This window comes from Ammospiza caudacuta, chromosome Z (genome assembly GCF_027887145.1).
Source record: "Ammospiza caudacuta isolate bAmmCau1 chromosome Z, bAmmCau1.pri, whole genome shotgun sequence".
Classification (NCBI taxonomy): Eukaryota; Metazoa; Chordata; class Aves; order Passeriformes; family Passerellidae; genus Ammospiza; species Ammospiza caudacuta.
In genome coordinates this window covers 65,383,310-65,398,431 of record NC_080632.1, presented here as the reverse complement: position 1 = coordinate 65,398,431, position 15,122 = coordinate 65,383,310, and the positions used below count along the sequence as shown (strand labels likewise).

The window sequence follows — 15,122 nt, the reverse complement described above, 5'->3', positions numbered from 1 at the left end:
AAGCATTCAGCCTGATCTCGCTGGCACACTGATCAGGGAGAAAAACACCCTGTCCACACAGCTTGCAGGAACTGTGCTTGAGCCCCACTTGCAGCAGCAATCACATTTAGTACAGCTGTATTTCCATTACACAGAGAGCCTTCACAATTTATGTACAGTTTAATCCGATTATTTTTCTTCTCCATTTCTGCCTGACAAACTGTACTTGTGAGGCTCTTGGCTGGAAATCCATGCTAATCAACTTAAGGCCTAGTAGATAAAGCAAAGTTGTTTTCTCTGTGTTGTCAGCAAACCACATTTCATGACTATACTCAAACCTCTGTTAACTAAGGTCATTGGCATCTTCTGAAAATCCAGGAGCAAATAACAAGAGCCGGAAGAGCAGCAGCTTGAGTGAAGGCAGAAAATGCTGGTGGAGCAGCTCACAGCAGTGAGCAATGTGGGGGATACAGGGGAGGCCAATGGCTCTCTGCAATGTTTATGTGAATTACTTTGCTGATGGGTTTTATCTACCCACACACAAATGACAGTTTTGATTATTTTACCCACAGAATTTTGTTCCCTGCATCATGCAAACTAAGTACTCAGCAACTGCCAGACTACTAAGCAAATGGTAGGAGATGTATTGATTCTGCAATGGTAATGATCTTACATTTTCACATAATGCCTTTCAGGCTTAAGTGTCCCTGGGCACAGCACACATTGCACCCATAAAAAAAAGCACCTCAGGAATGAAACACCACAGCTGTCTGAAAGGACACCATAAAAAAAGGTGCAAACACTGGTAAAGCAAGACACACTCTTCCCAGCCAAAATTCTGGTTCTTATATCCCAAAATCCCAGCAGCATTTTGGACAGGTTCTAAATATAAGAACCAGATTAGGTACTAGATAGCCATTTCTTGGCAAACGTGGAACAAGTATTGAAACTATTATCGAAACTATGAATTTCTTTGTCATTAAGTTTACCACATAGCTGGTGAAGGAAAAACTGCTGCACAAACAAATATCTAGCTAATGTATAACTGTACTGAAAGCTTAGGCTTAAAACCTGGCTGTTGGTAAAAGCTGTTTGTCAAGACATCAATTTTCTCTCCCACTGGAAAGCTAATGCCTCACACAATATCATTTGTAATTGAACAGTGGCTCCACTTACATACTCAGGAGGCAAATGGAGCATCTGAGTCATCAAAATGCCTGCAGTAGGAGTTACTCCTGTAACTCCTACCCAAATTCGAACCTGCAGCAAACTGTCTTAACCAAAGATCACACTTCATATCCTGTCTTTACTAAGCATTTTCTTAACATACAAAAGAAACGTGCATGTCACTGTTTTATGTCTCATAGTCTTGCCTGAGAGTGGTCATTACTGCCATTTTGAGGGTTTCTTTTATTTCTAAATTTCAACTGAATGCCGGAGAACCTCAAGGAGAATGGAGTTGAGCACCAGGTGAAAGGAGCTAAAGCAGGAGAGAGGGGAAAATCAGAAGGACTTCGATAGATCTCCTTCTCACAGGACAGATCTGTGATCACTCTTCAAACCACTTGAGAGTTAGAGTGAAGGCTCAGAAATAAACCTTTCCCTGGACCTACAGGACAAGTCCTGACCCTGGTCAGGGAAGCTGTGCTTACCTCCTGAGTGCATTTGTCAGCTCAGCAGTCAGTTCACTCTCATTGTATGGTCTCAGCTCAGCAAGGGTTAGTGGTGTTGCGGTGCCATCACTACATTCCTGACAAAGGAGGAAAAGCCACCTGATTAGAAATTACCGACCATCTTAATGGGAAAATTCTGAAAGCCTCTTAGTTCACAGCTGCTTTTAAAAAGGAGGTGAAATAGACAACACAATGCTACAGCAACAAGGCAGGGTATCATCATACCAAGAAATGGATTAAACAGATTAATACTTCACAATGCCTCTAAATGTTTTTTAAAACACCACAGCTCACCGACTTGCAGAATTCTGCTACTGTGTGCAAAACTGCCACTGCCTTCCTTATATTTCTTTTGACACCAGACATGAAACAAAGAGGCAATGGGATCAAGAAATTCAGATGACATATTGCCAGGAATAAGGAAGTAAGACGTTATGTCTTGGTTTTTGTTTTTAAACACATTATTGACATTTTCTGGGACCACAGCACTAAAAATAAGATAAAGTTTTCCAAGGTATTTATTTCTTAATGCAAATTATTACGGGAAATGCAGAAATCTGTTTATTCTGCATTATTTTGCATTAAGGGGAGAAGAGTCTTCATTCTCAAATTATTACAATCTGGTTTGGAGAAAGAGATCTTCAATACAATGGTCTAAATGCTGCATAGAAATAAGTGCTAATGTTTTCATATTTTGTGTTTATGGGAGAATGGCATTTTGCTTGGACTCCCTTCCAGTGTTTCCAGTGAGTGGCAACAGGCAACACACATGCTCAACCGCAGCAACTCCTATGTCTCGCAGGACTGGCCTTGTGGTAGTCCTCAAAACACCCTTATTTTAGCCCATGCCTAACACCAATTCTTCAAAGTCCTCAAGTCACAGCATGGAAGGAACCATCTCACAACTGGGGAAGAGAGGAAAGATCTGCATATAGACAAAATAAGAGCATGATTAACATGCTAAAGACTGCAATACGGACGGGAAAGGTTTAATTAATCATGTTTACAACTTTGGAAGTGTAGCTTGACTCCTGACCTTGCCCAGTTTGTCTCTGCTTCCGCTGCTGGTTGAGCTGAGAGATCTCATTCTCTGCTCTTTTTGTTCTTCCACTTCAGACTTCAAGTGCTCAATATGGACAAGGTAGGCCTGCTCCTGAGCCTCTCGAGTGCTCAGCTTCAATTCCAAAGCCTTCTTCTCCTTCTCCAGCAGGTAAAGCTGTGCCTTGAGCTCTGCCATCTCTTCCTGTTGAAGAAAATTGTATTATTGCATGCTGCTTCATGGGACTAGGTACCTAATGAAAGATGAGGTTAAACAAGATTTTCATCCACTCTTATAACCTAAGTACTCTTTTCATTGAGAAAACTATCAACATCCAGATGACTTTTTATAATCACACTGCATATTTGTCAAAGACTTCTGTATCTTCAGTCTGAGTATGATAACCCCTGACACCCCTTTATCATCTTCAGGAATAAGCTCAGAAGCAAAATTAGAATTGGACTATCAGAGATCTGAGAGAATTGACACAGCTGCTGAAATTTCTCTGGTTCTACTTTGTCCTTCAGAGACCATTGTCTTAAAAGCAGAAGTATATGACTTTCAAACATCTCCCTAAAAGCAAGATTTCAGTTTCTTATTAATATCCAAGAACTAATCTCATTACAGGGGAAGGGGTTTGAGAGACCAGGACCTATTCCTGCTTTGTAATACCATGTGGTAAAATGAGTTATGTCAAAAAGAGCAACTGAGTATGGCACCATCAGATGTCCATTTATAATTTCCCTCCCCTAGGTGACCAGAATCCCAAGTATATGCAACTTGAGTTTGACAGAAAAATGCACTCATTTATTTTCTTCCCTAAATATAATCCACAGAGGATGGACAGTGGTACTCGATAGAAAGAAGCTCAATTCTGAGAGCTCCTTCTTGCTTCTGACAGGGCTGTCACCTATTGTAACACAATGTCTGCTGCCTGGGGACAGACCTCTGTTTTAACATCTGTCTGACAGTGGCTGGGCAGAAGTTTAAGAGCAGGGCGTGAGTGCAATGACCCTTCTTTAAGACTCCAAAAACTCCTGTGAAAAGCAAATGATGGGTTATTCCTGAACCAGAAGGGCTCTCTGTGATGAACACTTCAGAAATGTTTCTTCTACAAAATGCCTAGTTATTTTCTATACCCAGAAAAACCCAATATCCACAAAACCTTCAAAGAGATAGTACTAATACATAATTTACATTATGTGCTTAAAACCACCACTAAACAAGCAAGACTGCCAAAACAAACAAACAAACAAATAAAAAAACCCAAAAAACAAAACCCAACCCAGAGTCATGTTTTCACTGTTTAGCTTGCCTTGCCCTAGGTCACTTAATGGGTGAATACTACATTCATGCAGACATTTTCTGCATTACATTTCTCTTGTTCACTGTCTAAACACCTCTGAAAGACAGAAGTTTCTTGTTGTGTGGCCAGCCTAGGAACAAGTCACTATCTGTTTAAAACAACAACAACAACAACCAAACAAACAAAACCAACACAAAAAAACCCTAATCACAAAAATAACAGAGGTATCTTGCTTTATTGTTCAAAAATAATGCTGTTCATATTTTAGCCATTATAAACAAAGATTATACAAAACCAAATCTTTACACTTATTTAGACAAACTTTTTATGTTGAAGGGAATCTAAATGCCTACAAAAATTTGCTGTCTGGATTAAGACTAAGCACTGTACACAGGTGTATCACAGTTACAAGCATCACTGGCTTATTCAGAACCATGCAAAAACAAAATCCCTATCTTAAAAACCCTGAGGGGCTCAGAAAGGTTTGTATGAGCTTTAAAGTCACTGATTTATTCATCTGCTTAATTGTGAACTGAAGGTTAGAAGCACAACCAGTTTCATTCAATGCGGTTTACATAAATTTAGTTGTTAGGCAAACTTACCATTAATTGCCTCTGTCAACAGTAAAAAATGTAAATAATACTGATATATAATTATGGGGAAATTTTGTTATAGGAGTTGAACTGGATGGTCTGATATACTCAAGTGTATCCATTTAACTTCTTAAGCTTCTACTTCTAAAGCCATTAATCTACTTAGCCTTCTTAGTGAAGGCTGAGAAGTAATTTGAACAGAGTATTTTGACACTTGTATGAATAAAAGATACTTTCAGCTGTCTGTATGGGATGGTCACGACAAGATCTTTCCTGGCTAGAGGATGAAGCCAGGCAAATTCAGCCCAGAAATAAGGGACATTTATTTCCTAAAAAAAAAGTTAAATTAATTCACTACAACAACCAGTGTGTGGAACAGGCTTTTCTTATCACGCAAAGACTTCACTTATTTTATTTTCATAAATATTCATTATTTCTTTATTTTATCCAAGCTCAAAATAAATTTGAGGATCAATGTTTAACTCCTTTGTTAATGAAGACAGTAAGCTTAGATCATCACATATGAATTCAGCAGTTTGCATCCTGTCCCAGAAGACATATCATGCACCTCCCATATGTTACTTTTCTCATGTCAAAACAATGTGACTTGGAAGTAAAGAAGCAAAAAAAAAGGCAGGGGAAAAGTTAAAAAGCTTGTGTCAGCCAATGTCTTACAGAGGCTCACAGAGAAGGAACAAGAGGGAATGGAAAGGTTGAAGATGGTTAAAAATTTGAACTGCAGTTGAGGATTATGGTATGGACCCATGCAATGCACGAGGCAGAGTAGCAGCAGCCATTTTGGGAAAATTCAGGTAGTTCAAGTTTACGTAGAGAGTCAATAAGCAGCAATTTTTTTCCACGAAAATATTTTCTGAAGACCGCATCTAATTTAATTGAAAAGACAGTGCCACCTTCGTATATTTACCACTTCCCTTTTCTTCCAGCTACAGAATGCTGTGAAGCAGTTTTGCAGGTTAACACACCTGTATCTTCAGAGTGTGAGCACAAGTGGCATTCACTAAATGAAACCCTGACGGAGAAGGTAGCAAGCGTCCCTGTTCTAGGGGATTGCAGAAGACGTAAGACAATCCATGCAAATTCACAAGCTTCAGGTATCAAATCCAGCAGTTATTTTGGGACAAATTAATTTAATATTGAGGGATATTTTGTACTCAGTCATACATAATCCTGGTTTTGGACAAAAACTTGAATGAAAATTAAAATCTTCTGATTCAAAATAATCAGAAACACCACAGAATTTTCAAAATCAAAATTTGTATTCGATTTGCTCATGCAGGTAAGAAGTTTTTAAAGTCACAAAAAGTCAAGGAGAACCACAGTAAACAAGGTGGAATGTACCAACCTTCAGAATTAAAACAAACATCACAGTAGATAAGTGTCATGCTCTAGTTATCTGTATTTCACTATACAAATCTGTAAGAGCATGAATGGGTGTAACACAGGTGGACAATAGAACACTTAACATTTTCCACCAAAGACTGTAGTCTCAATGTGCATCATGAGCAACATTATCAACACCTGTACACAAAAGAGGAAAAATTATCAGTGTAGAAAGCTGACACTTCTTATCTAGATTAAGGCCTTTGAAATGCAGAAAGGCTGTAAACCAAGAATTATTTACACCCATCAAAAGTAATCTCCTTGCTAACTGGGGCATGACAACAACTGACCTCAAAGCAAGACTACTCAATGATGACAAACCGCTGACTGGAATGTATTTGAAACATGGTTAATTATTGCTTGAAGCAAAGAATTGTATTTTATAGGAGACCACTGGCAGACCACTATGTCTTACGCTCTGGATTAGTAAAAAAAAATAATAAACAGGGCAGCAGAGAAACAACCCTCAAAATGCCTTTCTCATTAATAATGAAGAACTACTGTAGTAAAGGTACTTCAAACTGATGAGGTGATCAGCTTTTACTGGCAATCAGAAATGGAGGGTGCCAAAAGATGTGCCAGAGATTCCAACACAGAACCAAGTTTTGGGAAGACAGTAGGAGATTATAAGACCCAGCAACGCTGGGAAATCATCGAGTAGCTTGTTACAGCTGTATCACCCTTGCTAAGAATGTAAAAGGGAGAAAACAAATTAAAAATGCAAAACAATGAAGTCTTCTGCAGTCCATCTGCTTCAAGTTAAATAAAATACTGTAAGGAAACCTAAATTCTCTGTTTGTTTCAGAAGGAGGCAGATGTATATGATATTCCGTGTAAGATACATGTTTCAAATAATTGATACAAAAAATATACTCAGAAGGCCAAAATGAGTCCTGACCTTAGGTTCAACTCTCTTTTACCCTGACAAAGAGAAGAGGAGGTGTAATGCAGACCCCAGCAACAACCACGGAAGCTGATAGGTAACACATTGACAAATCACCAGTTTTCACAATTGAGTTTTCACAATGTCTCTTTCAGAAACATACGGTTTTCCTGCAGTTCTGAATTTCAGCGAAGCACAAGAAATTACAATGAATAACAGTACTGTCAGTTTGTACTCTGTACTGCAAAGGGCTGAAGGTAAGTTCACACACATATGCAAAATGTGTGTCTATTCTGTATGCATTCCACACAACCCAACCAAGAAGAAAATGTTCTTCCAGGGGCAATTCCTGCAGTGAAAACCCAATATGCCAGGTCCAGCCAAATGGATGCTGTGTGTCAAAAACAAGTCAGATGACTGTTTTGTGAACAAAAGAATTACCAGCATACAGAAGTGTACCAGAAATTATGATATGCAACTGCTGGTGTTCCTGACAGTCAGGGAAGACAAGGCCTGTGCCTCACAAGGGATACAGCTCCACAGTTTGCCCTTACCTTTAAATGAAAATAAAACTAGGAAAAAAAAGTAAGTTAAAATTGAAAAATAGAGGTAAGAATGGTGTACAAGATACTTCAGGGAAGATCTAGATGCAAAAAAGGAAAAGAAGTGTGATATCTGAAATACACATCTGATTATCTACCAACATCTTACAGTACATCTTGCATGCTTTTATTGTGGGGAATATTTTGCTGTTGGTCACAATGTATTCAAACAAGAAACATAATTTTACATTTCCCAACCTCTAGCAAGCAGTCTTTTCTGAACTGTGAATAATGAAGGCATTACTGCAAAACTCTGTCATCATGGAAAAGCAGCATCACTGAAAACATAATTATCATCACCAGGCTACCACTTAGCCAGAAGCAGCACATCTGAACAAAAATCTATAACTTTAGAAGCTCATGAAACTATTAGGATTTTCTGTCCCACTCAATACCATCACCTGACATGTCAGCAATTAGCTGGCTAAATTAGCACTTGCTAAAATACAGAAGTTAAACTGAATCAAAACCAGACAACTTCTGAATGCAGACATACACTTGTATTGCCTTGGTATGTTCCTATGTTTTAGTTCACCTCTCAAAATCAATACAGAAGACAGACTTAAAATGATGTAAGCTCTACACCTGGTCAGTAAAGATCAGCTTTTCTAGATCACATCTTAAGAGCTGGACATATAAACCAGGGTTTTCTCCGAAACTCTCTGTTAATGCAAGTCATTACACAGCCTACCTTTTGCTCAGTCTCTGGACTGAGCTATAGATTGCAACACAGTGCCTAAAGAGCTCAGGACTTGTGACCAACTGCGAGAGAGCATTAGGGATGACATCTGACAGATCATCCCTCCTCCCACACCAATATTAAAAGCAGTTGAATTTGTTCTGCTTCAGTTCACAAATATTTATGATGCACATTTGCTAGCTCGTAAGTAATGAGCTATCTCTTGGGAAGTGCTGAATCATGGTTTTTTGTCATCCTTGAGCAATTCAGCTGCCATATCTCTCAGAAAGAGAGCATCTGGTTTGTCAAGAAGAGCATTCCAAGTTTAGAGACACAGATGAAGTCCTCCTAATTCAGAACGCACATAGCTCATCACTGTTAACGCACTGCCTTCTGTCAGTGACTACTGGATTTTTGCTGTCCAGATTATGTGTTTCAAAAAAGTTACCCTTTATTACCCAGTGACCACTATCAAAGCCTCCCGTGTGTGACTAAGCATGATTTGTGACACAGAGGCATTGCCAGCAGAGTAGCTCCCCTCTTGGTTATGAATAAAATACCTTCATTGCCATGAGTTCCTGCATCAAGACTGCATTTTCCAGGTCCAGTCTCTGGTTGTCTCCACGTGGCTTAACATCATAACTAAGGGGATCAATGTGGATGCTTTCCAGCTCCAGCATTGTCAGTTTCACTGCTGCCCTGTCATTTTTCAGCTGCTGGATATAATCCTTCAGCCGCTGCTCATCTTCCTTTGTAAACTCTGTGTCACAACTGCTTGCTGTTGAGCTGGTAGTACTGGAAAGAGAAAGAATGGCATTAGAAAAAAATACATTTGAAACAAAATATTAATTTTTATATCAAACACACTCCCAATACTTCATCAACGCATCTGAGTCTTACCTAAAAGCTCACAGAAAGGACACAGATGTAGCATGGACACTGCAATGTGAGGTGACAAATTCAGAAAAAATTAATTCCCTAAGCTGCACATGAAAATTGAGTCATGTGACAAGTTCTCTGCAAAGCCAGATATTTACTGATGTCTAAAAAACATTTACAGACATTTACAGATGTCTAAACAAATTACTTCATCTGGAATGGTGTCTTCAGAAAAAAAGTGGTGGATTTTTTTATTCAAAAAGAAAAAAAAAAAAGCTCTTTAAGACTTCTTAGCAGTAACAGCACAGCAAGCTGCTCAGACACTGAGACTTCATCATCTTTGAGAAGAAGCATCTGCTAAAAAAATAGAATGAACCCCGACTTCATCTATCTCTGCTGATGACCATACCAGTTATTACCTCAGATATTTTAATGGACACTTTTAGGAATCAACCTAATGAAAAATCCACTGCCAGGAGAACTTTAGCTCATGTGAAGGTGTACTCCTCAGCATTCCTTCAGGGCTAGAGTGATTTAAAACTATTCAATGGAGTAACAGGAATTCTAATAAAAAGTCATCATGAAAGACTTGGTGTATCTTCTGAGCAAATGAGGGCCCATTACTCTGCCCTGTGTTTACACAGAGATTCCAGAAAAGGGTAATAATGTCATTAGAGCAATGGGGGCTGAGTGCTGCCTACCCACCTCCATGCATGCCAGTGCTGCAGGGGGCCCAGACTGACACAGCTGTAGCATTCCAAGGCTGAATATAGTTGCAATAACACTAAAAGGAAAATAAAATGCCATGTTGTTTCTATAGCCTCACTCAAAACTCCCTGCTGTCTCCTGAGGTCCTGTAATCAGCTGCTGGGTGAGGGATAAGTCATCCATTAACTGTGCCTGTCTGGAATGCTAGATGATCTCAGTTATCAGCAGGGGAATAAATAACTTTCTGTATCAAATTGCACTGCTGTTCAACATTTTTGTACTAGGGAAAAAAGTCCTACCCGCTAGATGGTGTGAGAGCCAGGATGATGTCCTGAAATATTATACATATGCAAAGGAGAAGCCTATCAAGATAGGCTTGATTTTTCTCTTTCCTTTGGTTCTACTTCAGCTAAAGCTACACTGATTTTAAAGTGCTTCAAATAATTGCCCATCTTTCCACAAATTCCAAGCACCGCCTTGGAGAAGATGGTGAATTGGCAGGTCTAACAAGATTTCTCAAAATCCTTCCCCCTCATGACATACCGTATTACAGCTCTTTACTACAGTTCTATGTTAATTTCACATTATACCCTCCTTTTCTGAAGGTGCCTGCCATAGTCAACACAACTGGCCTTTACTTTTTGTAAACTGGCCTTTGTTTTCATCCATTTTCTTCTCCAGTGGGGCTTAAGAACACTCAGTACCCAGATACATAGAAACCCTTCCAAGCTGAAACAATTTTTTGTTCATACTATTTCTTGATTAGAAAATGATGAAACACTTACTAAATCCTGCTTTACTGAGCCTAAAGGCATCTTGATGAATTAAATACATTAAAAAAATGAGGATAGACAATGTGAAAAGTACTTTATTCTGTACTGAAATTTGTTGTAAGTTTCTTCCTCAGCACCCAAAGACTGCAATTGCAGAGCTCTTCTGGATTAAATGTAAAACAGCTGTTGTTGGAGGAAGGATAGCTTTAAAAGTCTTGGGGCACAAAGGCCTCATCTCAGTTTTGGCTTGAAAAGGAAAGAAAACCCAGCCCTCCTGCTGCAAATGAAACCTGAGCAAAAGAATGCTGAAACTTTATTGTTATGCTGAGCTGGACCTCATACTCCATGCATATTCACAGATTTTGGCCCTTGAAGACCCACAGCTATGCACATATATGTTAGGGGAATGGAGTCCAAACTGAGGAAGGCAGTCTGGGCTGTTGCCAGTGATACTCAGGCTGCTTTTACTTCAGTCCTGGCTGCCTGCCTGCCTGTCTGCAGCTGAGTTGGCTCCTCTGGTGAATTGCTAGCAAGCTGCTCTTCTTCTTCTAGAGTGTTTTTTTGGTTTTTTTCAGATGTTGGAGAGAGCTCAGCAAGGAACTTGTGTCTCAACCAGCACACAAGAGGACAAAAACCTTCAGCCACCCCCTGCATTTAGCAGCACATCCCCACCCAAAAGACTGGAAGCAGATGGGGTAGAAGGGACAGGAACAGCACTGCAGAATTTCTGATCTCCCCAGCAACTCTGCCAAGGTATGCTGCCCCAAAAACCTCACCAAACAGCTCTCCACAGCCACAGTGCTTGTCCACTACTGCTCCCTTCAAGGGATGACAGCTGGTGAGCACTTCATCCTGAATTTCTTATATTGCCCTCCCTTCTGAACTGTAATCAGGACAAAGGAAAACATTTACAGTATAATGCATCCATCCAAAAACCACAGGAAACTCTTGCAAAAGATGTGCAGTTTCTTATTTCTCAAGTGTTTAGGTAAGCACAGAGAAAGGATCATAGTTTCGTCACAGCTGGAGGGAATACAACATCAATCTGCCCATTCTCATGGATGCTGTAAGAGAGTAAAAAATATTCTTCACACTTGATTCATTCCTTGAGTCTTTTATGATGATGTCATGCCTGGGTGATGTCAAACTAATTTTCATATACAAGTTTTGGAAAATATATGGGCAGGTACAGTGTAATGTCAGTCTTATTTGCTAGCATGAGTGTATGTGTATAGAATTCAGCAGATGGAAGAAGAGGCTTTCAGCAGTGCTTCTCTGTGAGTAGTTTCTGCACACTACAAAAATTTATCCATAAAACCCTACATGAGCGTCGTTTTATCTGTTAAAAATCAAGTCAATAAATGTATACAACTGCAATTAATCAATGGTGTGGATAATACAGTTGGTAGAACTGAGATTAACACTGTCAGAACTAAATACACAAACTTGCTTGAATACCGGTACACAACCTAATACTTTAAAGAATGCAGTTGATCCACAGTGCACATAGCCCAAACACCTTATTTCGAGCTGAACATTGTGGTTTGAGATCTGGGACAGCACAATGCCGGTTTCTCTTCCTGAGAAACCAAAAAATACCCCAATCAGGCAAAGGACAAACAACAGCTAATACCAGAGCCTTTGGTAAACTGCCCTGCTTCCTTCTGAGACTGCTTCAGTCCAGCAACAAAGTGTTATGCAGATAACACTGAGATATCTATTTAGACATTTCCAAATAACTTATTTGCACTCCTCAGCCAAGATATTCTTGTCTGTCACCAACTTATCTGAAACCTGAGATGGTTCTGACGACAGATATATTCCTACTGTTGACTGAGTTCAGATATTTTGTGACACTGCATAATACTGAAAAGAATTGCCTTTGCCTGTAAGGGACCCAATCTGTCCTCCCATGAACCCAGATGTAAGGCTGGGTTTACTAGCACAGAAGAGAATAAAATACACCATTTTCAGACAGTGTTAAAAGTGGGCTTCTTCCCTTTTCTTGCCTTTCAAAGGTGCAATCAGTCAAAGTTGGCAGTGTATGTTCTATACTTAGCTTCTGTCCATTTAAAATAATTGTGACTTCCAACTACATTGCAAACCAATTTCTATTTTCAAAAACTGAATTGGCAACATTATTGTGGTGCTGCTGCCAGTCAAATGAATTTAGATGCTCTTTCATTGCTTTTCATTGATTTTAATTTCAGTTGTTCCCTTTTACAGTGTTTAACCACTCATCATGAGTGGCTCACCAAGCACTTAATCTCAGTAACGTGTTCAGTGATTTGATTCAGAATCTCATCTGAAATTTCAAAGCCCAAGATAGGTCAACAATTCCACTATAAATCCATATTCTACAGGATTTCAAACAACAGGGAGAATTAGTCATTTGTCACAAGTCTCAACAAAGGATAGTTTTCATCATCCTACTACCACTTTATTCATTTACTTTCAAAGGGAAAAGGCAGCAATATGTATCTGCAACTAAAAGCCTGCAACACTGGAACATCGAAGGCCAGAAAAATCTGTTTTGTAGATTCAAAGTATGTTTCAATTGAATACTGTAAAAATATTTTCACAGTGGTCCCCAGGTGGGGGGGCAGAGGTGAGAGGAGATGACCTTAAATTGTGCTAAAGGAGGTTCAGATTAGATACTAGTAAAAAATTTTCACTGACAGAATGGTCAGGCATGGAATAAATTGCCCATAGAGGCAGTGGAGTCACCATCCCTGTAAGTGTTCAAGAGCTATCTGGATGTGGCACTTGGGAATAAGGTTTAGGGGTGGTTATGGTGGTGCTGGGGTGATGGTCGGACTGGATGACCTTGAACGCATCTTCCAAACTTGATTTCTGTGGCTCTGTGATATAAACATAAAAAAGTGTGTGCCTTTTGAAACAAGACAGATTTTCCATGAATGGGGTAGCACTGTGTCTGTAAGCTGAAGAGGAGACTCCTCTCTTTTGAGATAGGGTAGAAAAAATCTGAAAACACCTCTAACCACGTGTCATGTGAATGCAACAGAAGGAGAGAAGACTTATATTTTCTGGAGAAGCTGAAGTTTCAAAAATATTTTCACTGATATGTATGCTTAGGCAAAGATAAACTACTTTGGGCATGGGGGAGGGGACAGGGACAACAATCTGTAAGTAACAATCAGATTGGCCTGCCACAAATTCCTGACTTGCTGTGTGCCATCCAAGTGAGTGACAACAGCTTTTATCTCCTATGTTCCACACATATAAAAAGAAATTGTAGAAGTTACCTCATTCAGCACAATATGTTGCTCCACACCAGAAAAAAAAATACTACAATGACAATAATGGCTCAAGCTAAAACACTTCTTTCATATAAGAACACTAAATTTGCATTTTCACATTCATGACATAGCTTATGCTGATGAAATTTTAAATCCTATGCCACTTGAAATATATTCTGCTGGAACTTTATCTACTGAGCCAACACCTCACATGGACACACACACAGGTCCAGCTGACCACCAATGAATACAGACACAAACACAGACTCTTATCCTCCCAAAAATTCTGCTAAACCAAGCAAGAGCTGTAGAGATTACGCTCCTACCAAACACTTTCAGTGCAAGTCTAGGAAAGCAAACACTGAAACAGGAACAATCCCCCTCCCCCCAGTTCTTCCCCATCAATACTGGAAACTGCCTGAACTGTTTCCAAGAAAAAAAAATTACTATGCCTTGACTACATGCCACATATCTGACAAAAAAAATAAAAGGGTAATTCTCAGATTTTCAAACAATAGAATGGGCAACCAGCTTGGCTTAAGCAGAGGTGTTACTACATGTAAACACAGACAACACGTTTGCACACAGGTGTAGATATGGCCTAAGACACAGAAAACCTCGTGCTTGAAAGAGCTTGATGAAATTTCTTTCCAAGCCTGGTTTAAATGCTTTTGGTAGAAAGTGTGATCAGTGTGCTACTAGCACAGATGCTGCCACAATCATTTCTATGTAAAGACACAGCTTTCTCACACTGAGAATGCACCAGAAAACTTCTGAGTAAAATAACATTAAAATTCACCTCACATTAGGACCCTGTTCCCTCAGATTACCTTTTTGCTCCCTTTTTAGCTATTCTAAGCTAGTCATATGGCAGGAAATAAGATCCTTTGGAGGAGGCATCAGCAAGAAGAGGAAATGATACAGTACTAAAATAAACTTCTGAAGTGTCAAAAAAATGACAGCATTTGAATAAAGAACTGGCTAGAAAACTGAATTAAAATGAAGTTTTAGAGCAAATCTGAGAAACAAAAATAACATTTAAAGAGAAAAATGTTCATCTATATTTATCCAGGACACTTGCCAAATTTGTATCCATACACAAGCACACATATTTACTGCAGAGTACAATTACACCACAGGCAGGCAAAAATTCAAAATAAAGCTGCTGGCAGATATATTTGAACTGGAGCACTTCTGCAATAATAGCTCATCCATGTTTTATTATTTTATAGGTCTTCAGAAAAACTGTAGTATCCAGTCTTTCCTGGAAGAATCCAATCTATGGAAAGGAATAATTTGGAGGAGTACAAAGGGTAAGGAAGGAGAAGGGAGAGGAACTGGTTTAAA

At 39.2% G+C, this 15,122-nt stretch overlaps 1 protein-coding gene across 1 annotated transcript in view; it reads right to left on the bottom strand.

The window, feature by feature from the left end:
* The window catches only part of MCC (MCC regulator of WNT signaling pathway), a 181,051-nt gene that overhangs the window by 10,897 nt on the left and 155,032 nt on the right, over nucleotides 1-15,122 (bottom strand). Inside the window, 3 exon segments of the mRNA XM_058823775.1 lie at nucleotides 1,632-1,729; nucleotides 2,689-2,895; nucleotides 8,716-8,950. Coding sequence (XP_058679758.1) covers nucleotides 1,632-1,729; nucleotides 2,689-2,895; nucleotides 8,716-8,950 — 540 coding nt within the window.